This window comes from Sphaerodactylus townsendi, linkage group LG04 (assembly GCF_021028975.2).
Source record: "Sphaerodactylus townsendi isolate TG3544 linkage group LG04, MPM_Stown_v2.3, whole genome shotgun sequence".
In the NCBI taxonomy this organism is placed as follows: Eukaryota; Metazoa; Chordata; class Lepidosauria; order Squamata; family Sphaerodactylidae; genus Sphaerodactylus; species Sphaerodactylus townsendi.
In genome coordinates, this window is record NC_059428.1 from 585,846 (window position 1) to 613,488 (window position 27,643).

Below are 27,643 nucleotides of genomic sequence, written 5' to 3' on the forward strand. Positions count from 1 at the left end.
GACTGGCTGTGTCAAGCCAGGTGCCAGCTGTGTTCAGTAAAGACTTCTGATCAAGTATCCAGAGCCTGTTTATTGACTTCAGTCTGAGACCTTCTATGACAGCAGTAATGCCCGGTGGCTCCAGAGTGGGCCTGGGATATGGAGGTCCAGTTTTGAGCTGCTCCTCTTCCAGGCCCTGCCTTGTCCTGCCAGCTCCCCCTCCACAAATCGGTCTCCCTTGCAGGTGTGCCACGAAGGTTGTGTGCACATGAAGTTCCAACAAGTTGCTTTTGCCTCATGGTGACCCAATCAGTGAACGTTCAACCACCGGGGGGGGGGGGGGGGTTACTAGTAAGCCAGACGCTAGATAGGGACCTAGGGATTGACACCTTTACTCTATCATGCTGGCTCTATCCCTTAGACTGATAGGGAGTTCCTTCCTTCTGGCTCACTCTCTTTCTTGCTCTCAAACCTTCTGCAGCACCATGTGCTTAGAGAGGATGGATGCTAAGTGCATCCACCCCCATCCAGCTAGATTAGATTAGAATAGTGAACCTATCTACCTACCTTTCTATCCAGAATGGAGTTCACTAATAAACACTCTTTTTATTAGATTAGAAACTACAACTGACTCCCAACTTTGTGCCAAAGCTCACGTGCATGTTCGGAATATGCTTTCCTGCACCTCAACGCACTCTGCTCGTTGTGCAAAGGTATAATCTCTATGAGGAGATTATCCAACAACAGCCTCGTTCAAGCCTTTCAGGCTGAGGGCCGACGTGGCTTCCTTGATGGACTCCGCTCTCTCCTGTGGGGTCTTCCACCTGTTGTGCTGCCTTCAACTTCCCCATGGACTCTGGCCCCCTCTTCCTGTGTGCAAAGTGCAGTGACCTCCATTTAGTCATTTTTAACTTCTAGGGAAAGTTCAGACTTGATTTGATCTAGAATCCACTGATGGTGTGTGGGGGGGGTGGGGGGGGTGGGGGTGTTAGTAGTCCACAGGATCTGTAAAACTCTCCTCAAGTTCCATATTTCAATCTACTTTCTTCCTGTCAGCTTTCTTCGTTGCTCAACTTCCACACTTGTACTTGGGGACAGGGAATACAATGGCTTGAATTAACTTGATCTTTGTTAGCCAGGGACACATTCTTACACTTAAGAATCTCCTTACTGCAGCTACAGAAAATGATGCGGAGGGCAAGCGCTAAAATTGCATCCCCCCCCCCGCCCCCGCTTCATTCCACTGCCCCAGGGGAGTTCAGGCAGGGGGAGGAAAGAAAACACGGAATTAAGCAAGCCAGAGGGAGCTGAGTAGAAGGAAAGAAAGAAACAGCGCAGCTTTTCCCAGCCACCCACAGAATGGTCTCGGGTCACACTCCCCATCTGTGCCATAGAGGCTGGGCAGGGTCTCCTTCAGCTTTCCCCGATGCTGCATCACACTGAGAAGCATCTTTTGGATTCTGGGTAGAGCTGAGCATGTCATGCAGGTCTGAGGGGACGCAGCTGTCATGACCCTCACCAAAGGAAGCTCGGGTCCTGCCATGCTGTTTGCAAGAGTTCCTGCTCACGCTTTCGGCCTTATCAAGTCAAGAATGTTATCTGCCTTTTGGAATGCGTGTGTCTGAGTGAACAGCTCTCCTTCCCTCCCACCTCCCAGCCCCCAGTCCTTTTCTTTCCTCTCACTTGAGGGGGGAGAAGGGGAAACTGCTGGGAACATATAATCTGTATCTTGCAAAGACCTGGCCAGTTCAGACAATGAAGTTACTATCCAATGCTTGCTGTCAATCAAACAATAATTTTATTCCTAAAGTACTGGTTCCTGTTATTCAAGCAAGACTGGGGTGCTTGACAGCAGCTACCATTCTGCATGCATCCTACAGAGCGCCCAGGACTCCGCCCCCCACTCCACCTACTCACCCATTCAAGCATCTGTGGGTGCATCCAGTGTGTGAGGGAGCTGCTGGTGCTGGATGAGCCTGCAGCTGCCCCTACCCTGAACAGAGCCCTCCCCAGGCCATGCATCCGTGGAGGCACAGTGAGGAGCTGGCCAGTGGTTTTGGAGACAGGCGGAGGCAGCCCCTCGAAATCAAGCCTGTGATGTCCTCGGTATTGCCTCTGTTAGGGGAAGGGAGAGGGGTGGAGGGTTGGGGGGGGGAGAACAGGGGAAGGTTCTGGCAAAGAGTGGCAGCTTGCTTGAGGATGCACCTGGCACCCCTCCCACAGTTGTCAGAAGGGGCACCATCAAGCAACAACCTTACTAGGGACTGTGCTTGCCCCCACCTACTGGAAGAGTCACGAACTTTCTGATTGGGGGATCAGTAGTCAGGCATCAAAGGCCCCAGCACTCCCATGGGGGTGGGGAGGGTGGTGGTGTAAGGTTGTGGTGAGTGTGTCCGTTTCGACCTTGAGAGGTTCCCGCCGGAGGTTTCTGGCTTTCTGCCTGGGAAGGGGAATTTTGCTGCTAGTGTGTGTGAAACTCTGCTTTGTTTACACTGTCTTGGCAGGAACCTGATTTGACACTCTGTAATAGCTGTTGACCAAGATCTGTAGCTCCTGAAGGGGGTGGATTTAAAAGGAGAATCTGGGGAAATTTGAGAGGTGCCTGCTGTCAGAGGTGCAATTGTTATTAGACTAGCAGCACACCAAACTTTTAGGGTATCTTTAAGAGACTCTTGTAATGATACTACCCAGGTTTGGTGAGGTTTGGTGCAGGGGGTCCAAAGTTATGGACTCCCAAAGGGGGTGCCCCCGATCCCCCCCATTAAAAATCTATACCTATGTCCCTGGCTCCGCTTCCATTCCCAGCAAGGAGACTGGCTGCCTCCTCGTAGGGAAGGGGAGGGGCCGCCTCTGGAGCTCCATGCAAGGGCGCCCCGCTTCCATTCCCAGCGAGGATGTTACCCATGGATTCCCAGAAATCCATTTTCCTATGGTATATGCCTGGCTAAGCCTTAAATAGAGATATATGGTGTGGTAATCAAGATACAGTCCATGAGACTTCCCGCCTTAGTTATCTGGAGTAACTCAATCAGTGTTTTAATTCTGCCAGCAGGCATTTCTGCACTTGGTCTGTTTTTGGTTTGGACTTCTGCTACGCACACACACAAATATGAGAGTTGGCATCTGCCAGTACGTATTGCAGGAATAATATTGCCCAACAACCCTGGCCCAGTGGTCAGTTAGTAGAAGAGAACTAACTCTACCAGGACAAGCCTCTAAAAAAAAAGAGACTCTTCCTCTCTCAAGCTCCTTGGAAAACAACAATGGCAGATCCCTCCAAACTGGTCAGGGGGGCTGCATTCCCAGCTGGACCCAGCCCTTGTCCTTGGCATTGCTCCACAGAAGATGTGGGGAGGCTCCCAGCGGCTCTTATGGAGGCTGCTGCTGGGTTGATTCCACCACTTGCCACAGCTTCACTAACCCAAGGCTGAGACCCACCCCCGAAAGGGGGTTCTGAGGACCAGAGAACATCGTTCATCCAGGGACCAGCCCAGACAGAGATTCCCATGCTTGGGGTGTGCTGTGTCTGGGTACTCACAACCCCTCAGTTCCCACAAGCACATCGAGGAAGTAGTCCAAGTCAGCAAAGTCCTGCCTGCCCACCTCGGAGTTTGCTACCAGAGAGCAGAGCCTCTCCTTGCTGCACAGGGAGCCATGAGATCACTGCATCATAGATGGAGAGATGTTAGATGTCCTCAGAGAAGATACCATCCAGGCTCTCCTGTAGCAGGGTCTGCCCAGGGCCCATGAGCTCCAGAGGGGCCAGGCATGGCGGGGCCGTCTGTCCAGATTCTGGGCTCGGCTTGCCAAGCAGGCTATCTGCAGCCTGGACCATGGCTGGCCACAGGGGGTCACCGAAACCCTTCCCGCTGGTCTTGGGAGTCCTTCCAAGGATGGAGAAGACAGAGAGGCACATCCCATGCTGGAGGCTTGCAGGGAGCTGATCCACAGGACTGAGTGAGGGTGGCAGCACAGGAGGCTCCCAGCAAGGCCCCTGGCCAGGGCCAGGCAGAGAACCGCTGTCATCCAGCCACGCCTCCACACACAGCCCTTGCTGCCGCACGGAGAGAGAGGCCAGCTCCATCTCATCTTGCACGCGTCTGAGTGTGTTGGCCACCAGGACCAGGTGTCGAAGGTCGGGCTCCCCTCGCTGCAGGCTCCAGTGCTGAAGAGGGGGCTGGAGGGCACCGCAGGGGCAGGGTCCATCTCCTCCTCAGTTCGCTTACGCTTCTGGCCTTTGCCCAGCATCTTTCTGGGGGGAGGAAGAGGACGGGCAATATAGTCAGAATGCCCCCAGACATGTGACTGCTGCAGAATGGCACAGCTGGGGACAGGGAGCAATAGCTTGCTGCCTCTCTGTGCCTGGGAAACATCACAACACACAACTGGCACTCAGAAGCTCAGTTCACAAAATGCATCCTCCCCCCCCCCCCCCCACACACACCATCTGGCTGGGGATCTCATTCCATAGTTGGGATGCTGCTATGTTTGTGGGTTTATGGGTCATTCACCCCCCACCCCATCAAGCAAGGGAAGGGTTTCCTGCAGGTTGCCTAGCAACTGGGGGGGGGGGGGCTTTCAGTTTTCGCTTCTGCCCAGAAAAGCGGCGCCCAAAGAAGTTCCCGTGGAGCGGAGAAGTTCTAAGGAGGACCAGGATAGAGCGCCTGGAGCACGGGGCGGAAACCAGCGGGGGCTCCCTCCCCCGGCGCTGAGGTGCCTTGAGCGAAATGCGCCGCCAAAGGCTGTTCCTCCTCCTCCTCCCGCCGCACTGGCTGGAGCGGGACCAGGGCGGCGGCGGCAGCGGCGGGAAGCAGGTGGCTCAGACTGATAGGGCACTGGCACTGACAGGGCGGCGGCGGCGGCTGCGGGATTCAGACATTCAATTCCGTGGGGTGGAAGAAAGGCTGCTGCTGCTGCTGCCTCCCCCAGGCCCCGCGCGGAGATGCTCAGAATGCTGCTCCGTTCATTCCCTTCCTGTTCACCTCCGCCCCGTCCGTGCCAAGGCCTCGGGTGGGATTCAGTGCACCGCCCAGCCCCTCTCTCTTCGACGGCCGGCCGGCCGACCGGCCGGCGGCGGAACCGGAACTCATGCAGCCTCCTCCTCCTTTCCCCTGCCCTGCCCTGGGTGGCCGGCTGGCCGGGGTCGCTGGGGTGACCAGCACCGGACTCCGCTCCTGGCACCCACGTGGCCCGCCGGACAGACCCCACCCCGCCGGCCCTGGCTTTACATACCCGGCTCCTCAGGGGCCAATCAGCGTGTCTTGGGACGCGGCACCCAGCCAATCGGGAGCCAGCATGCCTACATCTGCGTGTTCGGATCGATTCTTCCAGTTCCTGCTGCCGAAGCGCGCCGACATTCGCCCGGCGAGGGCGGAGACAGCCAATCGCGGAGGTCGCCCAGACAGCTCATCTCCACAGAGCGAGCGGATGGGAGGGACTCCAGTGTCATCGAGTGGGAAGGCGAAAGGAAGGGTCGGGCGGAGCAAACACGACAGGCCACGCCTTGCCTGGCACCGATTGGCTGATCCGCGCGGTCCCCTACCTGCTCCCAGGTTGCGCGCAGTGAGGAGGCCGAAGGGAGCACCGGTGCTCTTTCGCTCCCCCCCCCCCCCCCACCCCCCGTCGCGGTGCGAAGCAGCCAAGACTTGAGCATCCCTCGCCTTGAACGGGCCTGGGCGCCCACCGAGGGCAACAGAGGGAGGTCGCGCCGCCGTCCTCCCCACCACTGCGCGCAGAAGAACTGCAGGCGGCCGGGCGTGGCTTCATCGCGAGCCCCGCTCTGCAGAGGCTGGAAGAGACGCCGCTCCCTCCCTCCCTGACCCTTCCCAGGTCCCTCTGCCGGAGATAGGACCCCTTCCTTCTGCCCCACTTTCCTCTGGCGGTCCGACGTGCCTGGGGGAAGGGAAGCCGTTTGCACCAACAGGCTTCCGTACGAGCCTTGGTCCGGGCTATGCCCACAGGAGTGAGCCCAAAAGGCATCCCCCCCCCCATTCCGGTAGCTGTCTGGCGTGGGGGGCGTAGTCCCCTAGAGAGGTCGAAGTGGCCCCATCTCCCGTCATGGACACTTGCTTGGGAAGGGGCTCAGTTGCGCGTGCCCCTCCCCGAACAGGATGATGCCAGGAGGGCACCATGGACCCCCAAGGCCCCCCTTCTAAAGCAGCCTAGAGGCAGGAAGCCTCAGTAGCGGACCAGTCCTGGCCAGAGTTGTTGTTTCTCCTGCCAAGTCTTTCTGCCTCTGTTGCTTTCTGCTGCTCCCATCACCAACCCCCTGGGGTAGCATCTGCCCCTTCTAGGCTGCTGGGCAACATGACCTCTATGGCTTCCATGGCGATAAGAGGGGGGAAAGTGAAGCCAAGATGAGCACCACGAGCCCCAGTCTTTGGCCCAAAAATGCTGGCTCTCCCAGCTGGCAGAAGGGAAAAGAAACATTTGGACAGAATAAAGGCCACACCATCCCTCTTTACGTACCTGACACCCACCAGCTGTTTGCCCTCAGCCCAGACTGACATTCTGAGGGGAAAAGACCTCTTTTTTTGTCGCTTGGGTTGTGACCAGAGTCCAACCTATGAGGGCAAATAGCTTCCTGCTTGCCACATGTTCTGTCAGTGCCTTGATTCCACCTCATTCCACTGAGACATCTCCCACCCCAAGATACACCCTGGACAGGACCCCCTCCCCCAGCTTCCTCTGGCAGGTAGGCAGGCTCAGGCCAGACCCTGCACTTACAGGAATCCCTTGACCCAGCCTTCTATCTATGGAGAGGCAGAGCGGGTGACAGACAAGGCTTTCAGGGGCCTAACAACCAGATCCCACTCCCAGGGTGACATCTCTTCAGATGTCATGGAGAGTGAGAGTCTGGGGGACGGAGGGTGCCAGTCTGAGGTGGTGGAAGATCCCTGGGGGAAAAGCCGACAGGAGCTGAGGTGACTTCGGTTCAGAATACAGTATCTATAGGGATGCAGACAGAGGAGGAGGTTTTTCAAAATCAACCACATACAAGCGTGGAACATAGCAATGTGCATGTGACAAGGGATAGTGTCTAAAAAGAGCTAGAGGGCAAAGCACATAAATCCCAGGTGAGGGTCAGAGACAGGATATACAGGTGTCTCTATGCCCATAGTAGGAGCCTTTGATCTAAAATGGGGGAGCTGGAGTACAGAGTTTTGAAGGAGTACATTAATATAGTGGGCATCACAGAGACATGGTGGAATAGAGGGAGAAGCCAGTGGGATGCTGTTATCCCAGGAGTTACACAGGCTCTGCACTTTCTCAGGAGGAAGGATAGGACCAGGGTATTGTGGACGGGGTTGCCCTCTATGTCAAAGAGAGCATAGTGTCACATAAAATAGACAAGGTAAGGGGAGCTGATTCCCCTACAGAAGTACTGTGAGCTCCCAAAGGCACCTGGTGGGCCACTGCGAGTAGCAGAGAGCTGGACTAGATGGACTTTGGTCTGATCCAGCTGGCTTGTTCTTATGTTCTTATCAATACCAGGTGTGAAGGGTAGTCTAATATTAGGAATATATTATCATCCCCCTGACCAAAGGGCACAAGAGGATTCTTAGATGGAAAAAGAAATTAGAGAGGCCAACAAAAGCAAAAACGTAGTGGTAATGGGTGATTTAAACTATCCCCACACAAAATGGAAAAATGCATGTTCAGGTCATAGTAAGGAGAGAGCATTCTTGGGCCATTTCCTCATGGCCACGCTGCGGGGTTGCGTTGGCATAAACGACAACAATGCACCCCCCAGGACCATTCACACGGACAGTCCTGGTAGGGGTGGGGAAGACAGCACAGCCTGCGCAGAGGCTGCGCCGTCCGCTGAACGCCTCACCGTTCCTTCCGGCCTGTCGCACAGGCCAGAGGACACCCCCCCCCCCGCCCTGCGTGACAGCTCTGGAGTCACAGGGCAGGGAGGGCATGTCCCCTGGCCTGTGCAATGCATCGGAAGGCCGGAGGGGACAGTAAGGTGTTCGGGAAAGGGGGGAGGGAATGGCGCCTTCCACTGCCGTTCGCACGGCAGCGGTTGGAAGACGCTGCTTCCGAAAAACCTGTTTGAAAGCAGCGTCTTCATGCCACGGGAGAGAGGGAGGAGCAAGAGGCGGCACTGCTGGGCGCATGCAGCAGCACTTTCCACATCACAAACAAGCTCCCTAAGGATTCGGCGTTTATGGCCCATGCGAGGAAAGGAGCCATGGGTATGCTAAAATGACTGTAGCTTAGGGAACAGAGGGTTGTAGAACCCAACCAGGGGAGAAGGTGATCCTAGATCTAATTCTAAGTGGGACCCAGGACCTGAGTACAGGAAGTCAGGGTGCTGCTGAGCTGATAGGAAACATGCCACCATTCTAATGCTGTCAGATTCAGTATCTCTGCATCTTGAACTAAGTGACAACTATTAATGTAGTTACATTCACCTTCAGAAGGGGAAATTTCTCAAAGATGAGGGGAATAGTGTGCAGGAAGCCGAAAGGAGAAAATCAAGAAAGTCAAAACTGTCCAAGATGCTTGAAGGTTATTTAAAAACACAGTAATAAAAGCTCAGCTGGAATGTCTTCCACAGGTTAGGAAAAGAAGCACCCAGTCCAAAAGAAAGCCACCATGGTTAACAAGAGAGGTTGAGGAAATTATCAGAAAAAAGAAGATGACTTTTAGAAAATGGAGAGTCTAGCTCGAGGCCTGGAGTGAAGAATATGAGAGGGAACACAAATGGTGGCAAAAGAGAAGCAAATTAACTGTAAAGGAGGCAAAAAAGGATTATGAGGAACACATGGCTGCGAACATCAAGACCAGCAACAAACAGTTCTTCAAGTACATCAAAAGCAGGAAGCCAGCTAGGGAAGCGGTAGGCCCATTAGATGACGAAGGAACAAAAAGGTGTGCTAAAGGAGGACAGGGAGATTGCAGAGAAGCTGAATGAATTCTTTGCATCTGTCTTCACCCTAGAGGTGAGGAAAATTCCTGCACCTGAACCAGGCTTCTTAGGAGGTGAATCCGAGGAACTAGCCAAGATAGTGGTAGACAAGGAAGAAGTTCTGGCAGCCATTGATAAACTAAATGCTACCAAACCCCCTGGCCCAGATTGCATTCATCCAAGAGTTCTTAAAGAGCCCAAGCATGAAATTGCTGACCTTCTCACTTTAATATGCAACTTATCCCTGAAATCAGGCTCCATCCCTGAAGAATGGAAGATGGCCAATGTCACACCAATCTTTAAGAAAGGGTCTAGGGCCGTGGTGGCGAACCTTTGGCACTCCAGATGTTATGGACTACAATTCCCATCAGCCCCTACCAGAATGGCCAGTTGATGGGAATTGTAGTCCATAACATCTGGAGTGCCAAAGGTTCGCCACCACTGGTCTAGGGGGGACCCAGGAAATTACAGGCCAATCTGTTTGACATCTGTTCCGGGTAAATTTGTCGAATCTATCATTAAAGATAAAATTATAAAACATGTAGAAAAGCAAGACCTGCTGAGAAAGAGTCAGCATGGCTTTTGCAGAGGCAAATCCTGTCTTACAAACTTACTAGAGTTCTTTGAGGGTGTAAACAGGCATGTGAATAAGGGGGAACCAGTGGACATTGTCTACTTGGATTTCCAAAAGGTTTTTTGACAAAGTTCCTCACCAGAAACTGTTGAGAAAACTCAGCAATCAAGGAATAAGAGGGGAAGTCTTCCTATAGATCAGTGGTGGCGAACCTTTGGCACTCCAGATGTTAAGGACTACAATTCCCACAAAGGATTGCAAAGAGCTCCAAGTGGACCTTGATAAATTAGGTGAGTGGGCTCAGAAATGGCAAATGCAGTTCAATGTAGCAAATTGTAAATTAATTCACATAGGGGTAAAAAATCCAAACTTCACATACAAGCTATCAGTCACAGACCAGGAAAGGGATTTGGGCGTCTTAGTTGATAGTTCCATGGGAATGTCAACTCAATGCATGGCAGCTGAGCAAAAGGCAAACTCTATGCTGGGGATGATTAGGAAAGGAATTGAGAATAAAACTGCAAAGATTGTCATGCCTTCATATAAAGCAGTGGTGCGACGGCACTTGGAGTACTGTGTTCAGTTCTGGTTGCCACATCTCAAAAAGGATATCGAAGAGATAGAAAAAATGCAGAGAAGGGCAACAGCAATGAAGGAATAAGAGGAGAAGTCCTCCTATGGATTAAAAACTGGTGGTGATGGCCACTAACCTGGATAGCTTTAAAAGAAGCTTGGACAGATTTATGGAGAAGTTGATCTCTGGCTACCAATCTTGATCCTCCTTGATCTGAGATTGCAAATGCCTTAGCAGACCAGGTGCTCGGGAGCAGCAGCAGCAGCAGCAGCAGGCCATTGCTTTCACCTCCTGCATGTGAGCGCCCAAAGGCACCTGGTGGGCCATGGCGAGTAGCAGAGTGCTGGACTAGATGGACTCTGGTCTGATCCAGCAGGCTAGTTCTTATGTTCCACTGCCATCTCACAGCACCTGCTGCAGTTGGGCGGTTGGCTGCCAGCTGACTTGGGGCATTTTCAAACTGAATGGAAATTTGTATGAACCCCCCCACTCTGGTGTTTGTGAGATGGCAGGAAAGCAAAGGTATGCATATCAATGGAAGAGGAAACTTGTGACTGGACCCCATCAGGTAGCTGGAAGGCAGGGGTGTAGCTAGGGTAAATGGAGCCTGGGGCAAAATCTGAGTTTTGCGCCCCCCCCCCCATATGGGCAGCGTCCCTCCCCCACCATGACCAAACAACATTTTTTGCACCAGGTCATCTCAAAGTCACCATCGCATTATAGAAAATGCCCCAACACACAAATCTGAACACACCCAGGGCTCCCTAATTTAAACAACATTGAAAGTGATGCCATTTTTTGAAGGCAGGGAATCCACCCTGAAACAGCATCACTTTTTAATGTTGTTTAAACTACAGAGCCCAGATTCTCCTTTTAAATTCACCTTAAGGGGATACTCTGGGCTCCCTAGTTTAAAGAACATTGAAAATGATGCTGTTTCAGGGTAGATTCCCTACCCCAAACAGCATCATTTTCAATGTTAGTGTATTAATAGGAGTTTTACAGAACTGCATTGAGTTGTGGCCTGTTAGTATCTTGTTCCTAATGTGTTTCACCTGCATCTGTGGCTGAAGGAAGGTATTTTCAGAGGGTAATACAGCTAGAGAGAGTCTACTATACACTGTTTCCAGCCTTCTCTTATAACAGACTTCTCTCTGTGATACATCTCTGAAGATGCCAGCCGCTTAGATGGCAGGCAAGTAAAAAACGTTCCTAGGAACAAGATCTACCAGAACTCCATGGCCACACAGCCTGTAAAACCCACAACTACTCAGTTGGAATCTGGTTTTAAAATGCTTCCAACAAATACCTTTCAATGTTTCCTTTTTTTTTTGTATCTAGGGAGCCGAGATTCTCACCTTTAAAATCCACTCTAGAGGTGGATTTAAAAGAGAGAACCTTGGGGAAAATTTGAGGGGTGCCTGTCAGGAGGAGCAATGTTTAAGCTAACAGTTACCAAACTTGTAGGCATATCTTCAGGAGACTCTCCTGATGAACAGACCCAGGTTTAGTGAAGTTTGGTTCAGGAAGCCCAAAGTTATGGATCCTCAAAAGGGTAGCCCCATCTTACCATTAGCTCCCATTGGAAACAATGGGGGATGGGGCACCCCTTTTGCGGGTCCATAACTTTGGACACCCTGAACCAACCTTCACCAAACCTGGGTGGTATCAGCAGGAGACTATCCTTATGATACCACCTAGGTTTAGTGAAGTTTGGTTCAGGGGGTCCAAAGTTATGGGCCCTGAAAATGGTAGCCCCATTTACTATTAGCTCCAATTGGAACAATGGAGTATGGGGTCACCCATTTTGGGGGTCCATAACTTTGGACCCCCTGAACCAAACTGCACCAAACCTGGCTGGTATCATCAGAAGAGTCACCTGACAATACCCTGAAATTTTGGTGCTGCTAACTTAAAATCTGTGCCCCCTGCAGGCCGAAAATGAAAAAATAAAACCTGAAAAATAGAAAAAGCCACAAACGAACCTGCAATTTTTGCACCCACCACAAGGGGGCGCCCGGGGCACTTTCCCCCGGATGATCCCATGGTAGCTACGCCTCTGCTGGAAGGGAATTACATTAGGGGTCTTCAGGAGACAGGGAGCCAGGGCCACCATTCCTCAAATGGCTTGGTTTAAGAATTGTAATTTCTCTCTCTCTCTCTCTCTCACACACACACACCCACACACACCCACACACACACCCACACCCCCACCCTTCAAGTGAAGCCCTGGGCTGGCTGTCACCCCACACATTTCTGTTTTCCCTGGCTTGATAAATAAATGGATGCAACAATGCTAGAGCCACACAAAAAAACAACAATGGGCAGTTTTAATATCCCCACTGCCTGGTACACAGCAAAGTATGCCAGCCTGGGCGGGGGGAGGGGGTCCTGGAAAGAAAGGCCGCTTGCTCCCTGGGCAGTAGTGACAGCACTTGGCATGAGGCAGAATCTCAGCCACTGTTTTGCCTCTGCACCACACAGTGAGATTTGCAGCCACCAGGTACTCCAAATTGGAAAGGTCGAGGATTGGGGGAAGTTGGATAGGCCAAAGCAGAAATGCAGAGTTTCCCTTCGCCAAAGAGCCATCTCTCCAGTCTCCATCTGGATTTTGAAGGAGGGGAGAGATGTGGAGGGGTTGGCACTACTCCTTGGGGTAATGCCTTGACAGGTAGACGTTTTTCCCGTCATACTCAGCGGTAGTCAGGCACTTGAGGAAGAAGTGCCCGAGGTCGTGCTTCGAGATGACTCTGGAGCCCCCTGATGAGTCCACTGTGACTGTGTAGTCTCCTGTGAGCGGCTGGTCACCTGGAAGGGGAGAGAATACAAGTTGGACCTGGGGGACCTCTGAGCACCAGCGTGCATATTGTGAAGGCTGCTCTTGGGAATTCCAGTGCCAAATTCCATTTTGTTACAGCTGTAGTTTATTACAGCAGCAGTGGCGTAGTGGTTAAGAGCAGGTGCATTCTAATCTGGAGGAACCGAGTTTGATTCCCCACTCTGCCGTTTGAGTTGTGGAGGCTTATCTGGGGAATTCAGATTAGCCTGTGCACTGTCACACATGCCAGCTGGGTGACCTTGGGCTAGTCACAGTTCTTCTGAGCGCTCTCAGCCCCACCCACCTCCCAGGGTGTTTGTAGTGAGGGGGGGGGAGGGCAAGGAGATTGTAAGCCCCTTTGAGTCTCCTGCAGGAGAGAAAGGGGGGATATAAATCCAAACTCTTCTTCTTTTTCCTCTGTTGTACCTTCTCAATACACCAAGCCTGGTCTTGGGAGAGAGAGAGGGGAAAAAACACACAGTGCAATGCTCAAACCTGAAAGGCCAATGTTTTCATCACCTTTCCTTTGTCAAGCCTGAAGCAGTCTTGGAACAGGAGTTTCCCCGCACACATGCAAAAGGCCAGCATATCCAAGACTACCATATGCAGCTTCCAAGAAAGAGTCCTACCACCTCATCTGCTAAACATTCACTGCTGGCTGCCCCTTTCTTTTAAAAGAGGAATGTTCATCTACCCATTTCAGTACGAGAAGTGACATCCAAACTGAGTAGGACCAAGTTTTAATTAGATTTCCTCCCGAGTTACCAGTGAACAGGGGAACACAACTCAGGGAAAGGGTGCTTACACTGCTCAATTCTGCACTGGACCATGAATGGAAATAGAGCACCAACTTTGCTGAGAATGAAACAAATCAGCATATGCCAATTATTCTAATCCAGGGGTGTCCAATTGGCCATGCCAGCAGGTGCTGATGGGAATTGTAGTCCATGAACATCTGAAGTGCCCAAATTGGACACCCCTGTTGTACACATGTTGATTGATGCATTCTCACATAGTTTCAACCTATGTAAGGTTGACGTGCTGGTGAGGCATAGTGCCAAAAGTTCAGGACTCTTAACAAAGTTTGTTAGTGTAGCTGAAGAAAGCAGAATTATAGTTGTTTAATTACAAACCATTCTAATTCTGGCCTGCTAGCACCACTTTCAGAGTTTTAATGAGTATAATGATGTGTCCACATAATATTGTTAATTTGAACGGTTCCATCCATTGAATTTAGAGAATAAGCTGGTGTCAAAGTTAGAAGGGTTTACTGCTTGCCCCTATCCGCCACTGAGGCTTCCTGTCTGTCAAAGGAGACAGCAAGCGTTGTGACTGTCTCCACTGTGCTCGGGGTCCTGTTTGACATCGACTTCCGCCTATCAGCTTCAAGCCTGAGTTGCCTTAATCTTAGGGAGCTGCACTCAGGTATTTACTTTAATTTTTATTGCATTTATTCATTCTGAATTCATAGGGTCAATTTGGAGCTGTTTCATTTGTTAAGTTCTTGCCTAATACAAAAAGTTATGTTTTATTTTAAATAAAAAATATTTTAACAGTTCTTTGCTCTGCTGGCCAAAGATGGGATGTCTGACTGATAAAATTTCTTCATGCTGCAAGAAAGAGAACTTTGTTATAGCAGACCTGATTAGGATAGACATTATTTAGTCGTGTTAGCCCCCAAGAGTTGGAGTCAGTCTAGATCTCCTGATTGGAGGTGGATAACCATTTGTTGCAAAGTTTTCTTGACACGTACAGACTCTAAAGAAGGGTCCCATTCCCAAGCACAGCCCATTTCCTTGTGTGCAAGTGGAGGGCAGCTACAGCCCATTCCAGCTCTCATGGGCAGCCAGGGGCCCCGCCCCACGGCACTCACAACGGCGCTGTGAGCAGACCTGCGATGTGGGGAGGCATCACGTAGACACAGTCCAGCCCGGACTCTTTCAGGATCTGCTGCATCCGGATGTGATCCTCAGTCAGTGGCCGCAACTTGGCAGGAACCTTCTCCAAATCCCACATCAGGAATGCTGGGTCAGAAGTACATGAAATCCGGTTACTAACCCTAACCCTCCCACTGCACCCTGTCATGGGCCAGGCAGCCTGTCCCCCTGCACTGGGCCTCTGACTGTGGTGGCCTCCCCATCCACGTGAGACACATGAAGAAGAGCGCAAGCATAGCCACAGGGAAGTGTGACAGAGGCAGTGCGCTGTGAGGAAAGAGCCCCTGCTATGCTTGGATCTTAGAGAGCTGAATGCAAATCCTATTACTTGGGAGTTGTCAGATCTCTCACCCATAAAGCGCTTCAAAATCCTGCACCAGGTCTAAAGGGCTGTGGTGTGCAGCAAGGTACCAATCCGAAAGAAATGTGGCTGGCAGGACCCCCCCCCCCCCCCAAAGAGGTGAGGAGAGGCTCACCTGAGAGACAAACCACGACCTTGCGGATCCCGTGGGCCTTCATGGCTTCCACCACATTCCGAGTGCCTTCAGACATCATGGTGGTGGGACCTGATGAGCAAGGGGTGGAAGGGGGACAGTCAGGAAATCTTGGGGGGAAGGAAAGTGGGGTGCTGGGGGAGGTTCTGCCTCTCGTACTCAGGTCATTGCGGGTGCCCAGAATGACAATCACAGCCTCTTGGCCCTTCACGGTCCGGTTGACGTCCTCAGGATTCAGCACGTCTCCCACAAGGACGTGGGCTGGCTGCCAGAGCTCTGCAGAGGCCGGGCTGGGTTCACTTCCAGCACCGTCACCTGGCAGCCTGGAAGGAGAGAGGCAGTTGAGTGCAGCTCAGATCTGGGAGACTCAGATTAGGAATCCCCACTCAGCCATGGAGGGATTGCTGAGTGACTGGGCTGGTCAAACACTCTTATCCACACCTACATCTCTGGCTACGTATGTGGATGGAATGGGGGGAAAGGAGGATGAAGGAAGTCACTTTGGTCCCTGTTGGAGGGAAAGAGTAACTTAGGGTAAGAACATAAGAACAAGCCAGCTGGATCAGACCAGAGTCCATCTAGTCCAGCTCTCTGCTACTCGCAGTGGCCCACCAGGTGCCTTTGGGAGCTCACATGCAGGAGGTGAAAGCAATGGCCTTCTGCTGCTCCTGCTCCTGAGCACCTGGTCTGCTCAGGTATTTGCGATCTCAGATCAAGCAGGATCAAGATTGGTAGCCAGAGATCGACTTCTCCTCCATAAATCTGTCCAAGCCCCTTTTAAAGCTATCCACATTAGCGCCCATCACCACCTCCTGTGGCAGCATATTCCAAACACCAATCACCGTTAGTGAAGTGTTTCCTTTTATTAGTCCTAATTGGTAAAGGAGTCCAATGGTGTTGATGAGGAGGGCAACTTATTACAGCCTTGACTACATTCCACAGCCCGGGCGATGGGCCAGCTTCTCTGGCCCGAGGAGACCTTATCTCACGAGGAGATGAGACCTCCGTTCCATGGGAATCGGAGGGGGATGGGATGGACGGAGTTACCGGCTGTTTCTGGTGGGAAGTCTTATTCCTGCCACTAAATTTGAGCTTTCTAAGATGTCTGAATAAACGGTCTTTTACACCAAAGAGCCTTTTATTTCTGCTTCTATGGAATTCCTTACATTGTGGCAGGAATCCTTAATTCATCTATATTCCTAGTGCAGTGGACCTCTGGTGCCTTTTCGGCATGGGTTGGATGTTTCTGGGGAAGGTGCGGTAGGCCCCAAAGAGGGCTCCGACCTTTCCCCTCTGGATCTGGAGGAACCCGGCGGGAGAGCAGGGTCGCTGAGTGACTCTTTCCCGTCCCTCGTATCCTTGCGAGTCTTCCCTTTACTCCGTTTAGGAGGGACGTGAAAGACGACCATAGGGACTTACATGAGTGGTTTGAAGCTGTCTCTATGGATCGGCCTGTGGATCGAATCTCTACCGTTTAGGTGTAGGATTACAAACCTCCAGATGCAACCTGTCATGGAGAGCGGGCCTGACCACCTTTCATACGGCAACCCAGGAGTCCATTGAACCCGATTCCTGGACTCAGATTTTGGTGATGCTCCCAAAGAACCACCGTGGCACAGCACTGGGGCCCATCCGAGAACCACGGTGACACTGGGACTATACCAGGATTGGGAGGGTATCCATTACCCGTCTTCGATCGGGACCCCCTGATCCCGAGCAGCGGCTGCACTGGCATGCCCGTGGAGCCACCGGTGGGCGCGATGCCTGGCGTCCAGGCGGCGAGGAGTCGAGAAAGCCTGCCCTCCCAGCGGATCTGTTCCCTCTCCCCGCCAGAAGAGAGCTGGGATGAGGGAGTGGGCGTGCAAGTAGATGCCCAAGAAGCATGGGCGGCGCCAGCTATGGGAAGAGGGAGCGGAACAGCTGCAACAAGAGCGTGAAAACCTGCAGAGAGACGGGGAGCAGCAGCAAAGAAGTCCAACTCAGGTGGACCCGTGCCAAAGAGGCGCTCAAGCGACGTATAGCCCAGAATCTATCAGTCCCATGATAAAGTCCTGGAACACTCCAAACTGAACTTACAGCGTCAACACGAAAGTGTTCAGGCCCGCTAAGTACACAAAGTGAACTTACTGCAGCTGTTCAACGGAGACGAACTGGCTAAATTGGAGCGGGAGAAAGCAGCTTTGCATCGCACCAGGATGCATTGACTGGCATGAGGAGAGAGAGCTGGCTGCCTTGGAGAGGGAACTGAAGAAGCAATGGGGCCAGACCAGGAGCCAGCCCAAAGTTGGAGTCTGCACGCTGTCACAGGTACAGCCGGGCGCCAGAGGGGCGACGCTGCTGGGCCCAGCCACCTTTCCCCCAAGGACCGGCTCCCCACCGGGAACACCAGCTGCACACCGGCGCTGATACCCTCCACCCGATTCTCCAGCCCCTCACAAGAATCAGCTGCCTCAACCCGCTCAACTCATGCGCCCAACCGCCGCCCCTGCGTCGCCTTCAAGGGCGTCAGGAGAGGGTGCTACTACGGAGCCTCTCCAATACCTGCCCGCTTCGGGATGGGACCGGGCTTCCAAACTTCCCTAGCTTCATCTTTGCAACTTCATGCTCCACATGGAGGGACTATGATGATTTATACCGGGTCTGAGCGAGCTTAAAATACGGGGACATCGGCTCAGTCCTGGATGGGGGCAGCAGCCGACTGGTTTGTGACTCTTTTGAACCTTGCAAGATGAAGATTTCTCCGCCACCGGTACCCGTGAGATTCACCTCCAAGCCTTGAGGGCTCGGGCTTCCAAGATCCAGGTGCGGAAAATGAAGCTTATCCGCGACCATCAAAACTATTCAACAAGAGCAACCGGCTTCGCTTGCAGAATTTGCCCGTTCGGAATTTAGCTATGGCGGGCGGCTGCTTTCGACTCCCTCCTGAGTAGGCCTGGAGCGCATGAAATGCGTTCAATACTTCTCGGATGCTGTCGGCCCGGCAAGCTGGCGTGGAAACGGTGTTGTTTTAATTCGGGTCCCCCTCGCACTCATTAAGCTGATTGAATTGCATTACCAGGATCCCAAAGTGGCTGCCTCGCGGCAGTATGCGTACGCTCATGCCGGGAGGGCCGCCATGCTCGTGACCGGCCGCCACTGCGTCCGCAAACTCAAGCTGCTTCCAGCCAGCCGCCCTAATGGAGATCTCACCTCGGATACTGGCTTTTCGTCGCCGACACTGGGATTGTGTCTTTACTGCGGGAGGTCCCAGTCATCTAGCCGCCTAACTGCCCAAAAAGCAGAAGCTAGCAACCACTCCGACGCTAGCGCACTCCATCTGCCAAGCCATCACAAGAAATCAGGAGGGTCACTCCTTAACGGGCTCGGTCTAAAGAAACAGTCATCGAGGCGACCCGAGGAGGAGGGGAAGCAGCTGTTTGCCTTTCTTCAGCCCCCAATGGACATGGGTTCGACTCCAGGCAGCGGTGGAGTGAAGGCAAAGCGCTCACATTACAATCCAAGCCAGCTTCTGGCCAACCCCGCTAAGCATGCTCGTGGTATAGCCTCAGCTCCCTTGTGGGATTCTGGCTGCTCCCATTTGTTTAATGCGGCCCCAGGTGGCGGGAGGAGCTAGGGTCTAGACTAAGTCCCCTGGCTAAAGCTCATATACCTTTCACTCCAAATGGGCTGACAGGTCCTTCGGGAGAAGCTGAAAGGACGGCCCAGTTCAAAGCATAACCCGAACTGTTCTCCTCGCTGCGCCGACCATTGGGAGAAAAAATTAGTTTTATTCTGGCGCCAGTGGCTACAAACACTCCATAGTTCTGGGTGCATGCCATGGTTTGTTGTTACATGAACCAAAAATTCCTTTGGAAAGAAAGGATCTTGGAATTCACTCGACCACTCCCTCAAGTGGGAACTTACATGAATTGTAAGAGCTTCGGGACTTCTCCTCTGGACACACACACCCCTTAGCTTCATCAGCGGCCATTGCTTCCCCGATTCTACCGGCATCCCACCCGGTCGCACTCAAGATCTAGCCAGAGTATTTCCTCAGAAGTGAGTTAGAATCGCGATCAGTTGCCACCCCATAGAGACACTGACTGCAAAATGCGTAATACAGCCAGAGCAGCGAACTGCCCAAAGGTAGAACTCTACCGTATGAGTCCCAATGAGGGAGAAGGAACTGGCTGATTTCTTAGACAAGAACCTCGAAACAAAGGTTCATACGTATGGGCGGGCTACCAAACACACACATGCTGCTCCTGTATTGTTTTGTAAAAAAAAAAGAAAGATGGGTCTTTACGGCTCTGCACAGATTACCGAGGTCTCAATGCAGTCTCCCTGTCCAATAAATACCCTTTGCCTTTAATCAAGGACCTTTTAGATGCATTGGGCAAGGGACGCATCTTTACTAAGTTGGACTTGAGAGAAGCTTACTACAGGGTCAGAATTGCTGAAGGCTATGAACACTTGACTGCATTTAAGACGAAGTTTGGACAGTTTGAATACTTAATAATGCCATTCGGGTTGGTGGGGATTTGGGCTTTTATGGCCCACCTTATCAACGAAGTTCTCCATGATTTATTGTACAAGGGTAGTGGTGTACTTAGATGATGCCGTTTTAATTTATTCACAAACCATGGAGGAGCATGAAGCATTGGTTCGGGAAGTATTGAAACGCTTGCTCAACAACTCCCTCTTTGCCAAACTTTCCAAGTGCTGTTTCCACCAAACCTCTATTGACTATTTGGGTTGCGAATCTCGCCGAGGCCTACAAATGGATCCCTGCTAAGATTGATCGGTCACTCAATGGTCGGCCCCCCACCAGCGAAAAGAACTCCAATCTTTTTTTCTAGGTTTTGCTAATTTCTATCGTGACTTTATACTGAATTCGCTGAACTGACTCTCCCTCTCACAGACCTCTTACAGCACTAAGGGTAAAGATCCACTGTCCGCCAAGCCGAGGCCCCCTTTCCTGGTCTGAAGAATGTCCAGACAGCCTTTCAGCATTTAAAGTCTGCTTTTACCACCGAACCTATCCTAAAGCACCCTGACCCAGATCTCCCGCTTGTGGTTTCCGCGTGGATGCCTCGGACAAAGCGGCAGGGCAGCCCTGTTGCAGAGAAATAAAGATATTAGGTTGGTTCCGTGTGCTTATTTATCAAAGAAATTCTCGATTGCTGAACTCAACTGGACTGTGGGGATAAAGAGACTGCGGCCATTAAAGTAGCACTCTCCACTTGGCCACTGGCTGGAGGGGCTAAACACTTTCCAGGTTTGGTGGGATCACAAGAACTTGGTCGCCTCTCTCACCCCCCCCCCTCAAGATGTTCGCCGTTGGGCCGATTTCTTTTCGTTTCGCTCACGGTCCATTTTTCCCCGGAAAAACCAATAAACTGGCTGATCGCTCTCGCTACCGAGGGTGGAGCCAGCTTACGGAGACATTCAGCACTGTTCTCTCCCCCCCTCAATAGGGGCTGGCTGTCACCCGATCTCAGACATCCACTCGAAATTATCTCCGCCCATTCCCAGCCTGGTCTCTCCTCTGGGGAACTTGAGGAGGCGGGCGACGCCTCGGGCGGAGGAAGGCTACTCCCAATTCGTTTGGAGAATAGGCGTTTGGTAGCAGAGTTGTTGGTGCGTGCCTCCTCCCTCCGCCAAAGCAGGTTCTCCGAAGGCCTGCCATGATGCCCGCCGGCTGGACATTTTGGCTTTCTAAAACTCTGCATTTGGCCGCCGTCAATTCTGGTGGCCAGCGATGCTGGGACGTTGAGACGATATTAAAGGTTGCTCTGTTTGTGCAGAAGCCAAGACCGTCTCGGAAAGCCCCATGGGTTGTTGAAACCCCTCTCCGTGGCCTCCCGCCTGAGGAAGTCATCTCCATGGATTTTATTACAGATTTGCCAGAAAGTCATGGCAACACCCGGTCTTGTGGGTGGTGGTGGACTTATTTTCTAAACAAGCCCATTTTATTCCATGTGCTTCCCATCCCTCGGCGCTCCTAAGTTGGTTTCGTCTGTTCATTCAGCATATTTACCGTCACCTCCGCCCGTTAAAGGTGGTCTCCGGATCGCAGCTAATTCATTTCAAAGTTCTGGAAAACTTTTCTAGGGTTGTTAGGGGCACGCCCGTGATTTACCTTCTACCACGTTTAAAAGTGACGTGAGTCGGAGAGAACAGACAAGAACCCTAGAAACGATATTTGCGTTGTTACACCAACTACCACCAAGACAATTAGTGCGAGCTCATTCCGCTTGCGAATGCGCCTATAACAATGCGGTTCATAGCAGTATGAAAAAAACCCCGCCGAAATTGTGTCTGGTGGCTCCTTCACGTTGCCGCAACTACTCGCGGAAACGTGGATCCTCCAGAGTTTCAACAATGGATTTCATCTCTGGCGAGGGGTGGAAATCGTCCAGACTGCCTTACAACAGACTAAAGACTCCCAAAAGCTGCAAGCGGATAAGCACCTTTCAGATTCCCTCTAGCGTGTGAAGCCTGGGTCGTATTTGTCTACCAAAAAATCTCATAGAGACGACGTGCATAGGTTTTCTAAAGCTAGGCAAAAGTCATTGGGACCTTTTCAGATTACTAAAGTGATTAATGATGTCACCAGCCCGATTGGATTTGCCTGCTCTCTTAGTAACATTCATCCTGTCTTCCATTCCAGTTTACTCAAAGAGGAGGCTCCTCGTCATTCCTGGATGCACCAAGACGCCTGGAGAGCGGTCTCCCACCGACTCATTATTGATGGCCACAAGCATTGCGTAAATTGACGCTTTATCCCACTCTAAAGCTTTTAATCACCATAGCGAACGCTTACAATGGTATTTAGTCTCTTGGGTGATTATTCCTCTGGAGTATAATCAATGGGTTTATTCCCGAAAATTATTGGCAGCCCCCCACCCTTATTTCTGCTTTCCAATCGGCAAATTTCCTTTCCGCAGACAAACCTGGGGGAGAGGGGTCTTCTTTAAGGGAGGCAGAGTGTAAAGGGAGTCAATGGTGTTGATGAGAGGGGCAGCCGCCTGGCCTTGACTACATTCCACAGCCCGGGCGATGGGCCAGCTTCTCTGGGCGGGAGACCTTATCTCCCGCGTGAGGGAGAGATGAGACCTCCGTCGCTCCCATGGGAATCGGGAGGGGATGGGATGAATGGGAAGCTATAACCTGTGTTTCCTGGCGGGAGATCTTTATTTATACTCACTGGCGCTACTTCTACTTGAGCTTTTCTAAGATGTCTGAATAAACGGTCTTTTTACACCAAAGAGCATAGCCTTATGCTTCTGCTTCTAGTAGAATTCCTTACACTAATTCTTTCCCCCTCGAGGCATTTTCTATAATGAATGCCCCTGGTTCTAGATATTGTGAGAAAGAGAGAAACATTTCTCTCTGTCAAGCATTTTTCTACCCCATGCATAATCTTGCCTATACACTTCAATCATATCCCCCTCAGAGCCTCTCCTCTCAGAGCTAAAAAAAGGAGTCCCAGGCTGCTGCAGCCTTCTCCTCATAAGGAAGGTGCTCCAGTCCCTCAATCATCCTTGTTGCCCTTTCTCTGCACTTTTTTTTCTAACTTCCTCTTTCAATATCCTTTTTTGAGATCGCGGCAACCAGAACTGGAACACAATTGCTCCAAGTCGCGGGTCGCAATGCACTGCTTTTATATATAGGGCATGACAATCTTTGCAGTTTTATTTCTCAATTCCTTTCCTAATCATCCCTGTAGCATAGAGCTTCTTGCCTTTTCACAGCTGCCATGCATTGAGTTGACATTCCCATGGAACTATCAACTAAGGGCCTTCAAATCCCTTTCCTGGTCTGTGACTGATAGCACTGACCCTTGGCAGCTTGTATGTGAAGTTTGGGATTTTTTGCCCCTATGTGCATCACTTTACATTTTGCTACATTGGAACTGCGATTTGCCATTTCTGAGCCCACTCACCTAATTCTTATCAAGGTCTGCTTGAAGCTCGCCGGCAATCCTTTGTGGTTCTCACCACACTGCATAATTGGTATCATCTGCAAAGCTTGGCCACCTTCACTACCCACCCCTACTTCCAGGTCATTTATGAATAGGTTAAAGAGCACTGGTCCCAAAACGGATCCTTGGGGGACACCACTCCCTACATCTCTCCACTTTCCATTTATACCCACCCTTTGTTTCCTGTTCCTCAACCAGTTTTTAATCCATAGGACGACTTCTCCTCTTATTCCTTCATTGCTGAGTTTTCTGAACAGTCTCTGGTGAGGAACTTGGTCAGAAGCCGTTTGGAAATCCGAGTAGACAATGTCCACTGGTTCCCCACTTATCCACATGCCTGTTTACACCGTCAAAGAACTCTAGTAAGTTTGTAAGACAGGACTTGCCTCTGCAAAAGCCATGCTGACACTTCTCAGCAGGTCTTGCTTTTCTACATGTTTTATAATTTTATCTTTTAATGATAGATTCTACTAATTTACCAGGAACAGATGTCAAACTGACTGGCCTGTAATTTCCCGGGTCCCCCCTAGATCCTTTCTTAAAAATTGGTGTGACATTGGCCATCTTCCAGTCTTCAGGGATAGAGCCTGATTTCAGGGATAAGTTGCATATTAAAGTGAGAAGGTCAGCAATTTCATGCTTGAGCTCTTTAAGAACTCTTGGATGAATGCAATCTGGGCCAGGGGGTTTGGTAGCATTTAGTTTATCAATGGCTGCCAGAACTTCTTCCTTGTCTACCACTGTCTCTTCGCTAGTTCCTTGGATTCGCCTCCCAAGAAGCATGGTTCAGGTGCAGGAATTTTCCTCACCTCCGCTTGGGTGAAGACAGATGCAAAGAATTCATTCAGCTTCTCTGCAATCTCCCTGTCATCGTTTAGCACACCCTTTGCTCCTTTGTCATCTAACAGGCCTACCGCTTCCCTAGCTGGCTTCCTACTTTTGATGTACTTGAAGAACTGTTTGTTGCTGGTCTTGATGTTCGCAGCCATGCGTTCCTCATAATCCTTTTTTGCCTCCCTTACAGCTAACTTGCTTCTCTTTTGCCACCATTTGTGTTCCCTCTCATATTCTTCATCAGTCAAACTGGACTTCCATTTTCTAAAAGATATTTTCTTTTTTCCGATAATTTCCTCAACCTCTTTTGTTAACCATGGTGGCTTTCTTTTGGACTGGGTGCTGCCTTTCCTAACCTGCGGAACACATTCCAGTTGAGCTTTTAAGACTGTGTTTTTAAATAACCTCCAAGCATCTTGGACAGTTTTGACTCTCTTGATTTTCCCTTTCAGCTTCCTGCACACTATCCCCCTCATCTTTGAGAAATTTCCCTTTCCGAAGGCGAATGTAACTACATTAGTAGTTGTCACTTGTTCGCATGCAGAGATACTGAATCTGACAGCATTGTGGTCGCTGTTCCCTATCGGCTCAACAACACTGACTTCCTGCACCAGGTCCTGGGTCCCACATAGAATTAGATCTAGGATCACCTCTCCCCTGGTTGGTTCCACAACCATCTGCTCTAAGCCACAGTCATTTAGCATATCCAGGAATGCTCTCTCCTTACTATGACCTGAACATGCATTTTTCCAGTTTATATGGGGATAGTTAAAATCTTGATGATCTCTAGGGGAAAGATGACACTGTAGAAGAATGTTTACCCCAGGATGAAATCAAGCTATTGAGAATTGGTATACTGAGGAAGATACCTTCGAAAACGCATTCAGACACGTGGTGCGATTCTATGCAAGATTCTCATTTTTCCATGTACCATCTATGAATGGACTCAAGGCACAGGAGATATCAGCTCTGTTGTGAAGTTCAATTTGGAACATACAAAACAATGGAGATATAAAATTTCTGTTGGAATTGAACAGTGTGGTCTCATATGGACTCAAGGTTCCACAACCATCTGCTCTAAGCCACAGTCATTTAGCATATCCAGGAATGCTCTCTCCTTACTATGACCTGAACATGCATTTTTCCAGTTTATATATGGGGATAGTTAAAATCACCCATTACCACTACATTTTTGCTTTTGTTGGCCTCTCTAATTTCTTTTTCCATCTCAGAATCCTCTTGTGCACTTTGGTCAGGGGGACGATAATATATTCCTAATATTAAACTGTCCTTCACACCTGGTATTGATATCCACAGTGATTCTGTAGGGGAATCAGCTCCCCTTTCATTGTCTATTTTATGTGACACTATGCTCTCTTTGACATAGAGGGCAACCCCGTCCACAATACGCCCTGTCCTATCCTTCCTGTAGAGCCTGTAACCTGGCATAACAGCATCCCACTGGTTCTCCACCATGTAATATATATGCCCACTATATCAAAGTCCTCCTTCAAAACTCTGTACTCCAGCTCCCCCATTTTAGGTCGAAGGCTTCTACTATTAGCATAGAGACACCTATATACCCTGTCTCTGTCCTTAACCTGGGATTTATGTGCTTTACCCTCAAGTCTTTTGTAGACACTATCCCTTGTCACATGCACATTGCTATGTTCCTTGCTTGTATGTGGTTGATTTAGAAAAACCTCCTCCTCTGTCTGCATCCCCATAGATACTGTATTCCGAACCGAAGTCACCTCTGCTCCTGTCGGCTTTCCCCCAGGGCTCAGTTTAAAAGCTGTTCGCCACCTTTTTAATGTTGAGCGCCAGAAGGGTATATTAAATTTGATATATAAATGAATAAATATAAAGAAATACATAGAAAAAGCTATATGGGGAGCCTTGATCCGGTTGGCCCAGACTAGCCCAGTCTCCATGACATTCTGGTTGCTAAGCAGATCCCAGTTAGTACTTGGATGGGAGACCACTAAGGAAGTCCCGGGTTGCTATGCAGAGACAGACAACGGCAAACCACCCCTGAATGGTTCTTGCCTTGAAAACCCCACTACGAGTTGGCCATAAGTCAGCTGTGACTTGACAGAAACTCCCCCACCCCCCCGCAAAATTGGAGAGGATTCACTGTAGAAACAACCTGTGGGGTTAAAGGAGAGTAAGTTTGCACATCAGATTCTCTATTATGTCGACAGTGAGGCTGAGGCAGTCCTGAGCCCCTTCTGAAAAGAGCAGTGGCACATAGTGGAAACATACCAAGAACTGAGCAAAGCAACACATGAGTCCGACTCCGATGCTCACCCAGATATGGCACAGGAAGGATCTTTCTCAGCCTTGGCCAGCTGAGGTGCACTTACTGGAGGCTGCTGGAATTGAACCCTGGGACTTTGGGTGTGCAAAGCAGGTACTTACCCACTGAGGCCGGATCTCCCTTCTGAGCTGTGGTAGGCTTTTCAGCCAGGCCTGCATTTTGAAACACCTGGAAGGGATCTGGTCTCCCGGAAGGACTCTTTGCATTTCACCAACAGGCTTCTTTGAGGAGTTTTGCCTTTTGAAGTGAAATCGGAGTCTCTGGGCAGGCTTCCTGGCCCCGCCAGAGCCCAGGAATTGATTGGTGAACCAGAAAACAACCCTGAAACATGCCTGGCATTTTTGGGCAAGGGCCAGTCGTGTGGCTACCTTGAGAGATTCCTAGGGTGGAGATCCAGCCCTGGCACCTGCCCCACGGTCACCTCCTGAGTTGTGGCGACCCACAGTGGGGCATCTCAGGAGGACAGCAGGGAGAGCCTGCGTGTGTGTGCTCTCCTGTGGTTTGGGCCTGGGGTCTGGCAGCGCTGCTGAAGAGGGAGCGGGGGCTGAGCCAAGCAGGGCTCTCCTGCTTCTGCGCCCTTCTCGGCATTGCGCCCGCTCCCCCACCCCCTTGCCGGGCCAGATAGGGCGGCAGCACAGGCGGCGGCGGCAGTTCCAGACAGATAACGCCGCACGGGTTTATCAGCGCCCGCCGCGCCTCCGGGCAGCCGCGGCAGACCCCCCCCCCTTACCGGGTCGGCTCGAGAGAGCGGCGAGGAGCGGGAGGGGTGTGGGGGGCCGGGGGCGGCGTCCAGCGGGGAGGGCAGCCAGCCCGGACAGGGACTCCCGGTTTAAGTCCCGGCCCGACCCCTCTTGGGCTGCCGGGCAGGCAGGAAGCAGAGTCAGCCCCTTAGGATCACTCCGCAGGCCACCCACGGACCCCACTCCTACGGCGCGGGCGTGGAAGGGGGAAAAGGTGAATGTGTCGTCGTCCCCCCCCCCCCCGAGCTGCCGTCAGAAAGGGCCTCGCGAGGAACCGAAGGGCCCTTTGGCCACTGGGGGCGGGGGGGGCCTTCGTGCCCCGGCCTCCCTCTTACCCGCCTCGAGGGCCTGCGCCAGGGTGGCCGAGCCGGTCATGCCGGTGGCCCCGAAGAGGGCGATGCGCTTGCAGGAGCCCGCCATGCCGCCTGCCCTTCTCGCCTCCGAGACTCCTCGGCCTGGCCCGCCGCGCTCGCCCAGCGCCGTCTTCCGC

The 27,643-nt window shown here is 51.4% G+C and overlaps 3 protein-coding genes across 3 annotated transcripts in view; 1 reads left to right on the forward strand and 2 right to left on the reverse strand.

Annotated features, from left to right (window-relative positions):
* Window positions 1–2,244: 2,244 nt before the first annotated feature.
* Window positions 2,245–4,192, reverse strand: SERTAD1 (SERTA domain containing 1; the record flags this gene model as incomplete). The annotated part of the gene is made up of 1 exon (XM_048492896.1): window positions 2,245–4,192. A coding segment is annotated over one exon (528 nt), but the record flags the coding sequence as incomplete, so codon positions are not given.
* An 8,165-nt stretch (window positions 4,193–12,357) lies between these two features.
* On the reverse strand, window positions 12,358–27,573 carry BLVRB (biliverdin reductase B). The gene is made up of 5 exons (XM_048492886.1): window positions 27,448–27,573; window positions 15,453–15,567; window positions 15,276–15,365; window positions 14,755–14,886; window positions 12,358–12,852 (listed from the first exon to the last, which is right to left on the reverse strand). The coding sequence occupies exons 1-5, from the start codon at window positions 27,571–27,573 to the stop codon at window positions 12,689–12,691; spliced, it is 627 nt and encodes a 208-aa protein (XP_048348843.1). The 3' UTR covers window positions 12,358–12,688.
* SPTBN4 (spectrin beta, non-erythrocytic 4) overlaps window positions 27,249–27,643 on the forward strand; it is a 573,187-nt gene continuing 572,792 nt past the window's right edge. The window contains exon 1 of the mRNA XM_048492854.1: window positions 27,249–27,367. The gene's annotated coding sequence lies outside the window, so the exon portion shown is untranslated. The remainder of the gene's footprint in view (window positions 27,368–27,643) is intronic.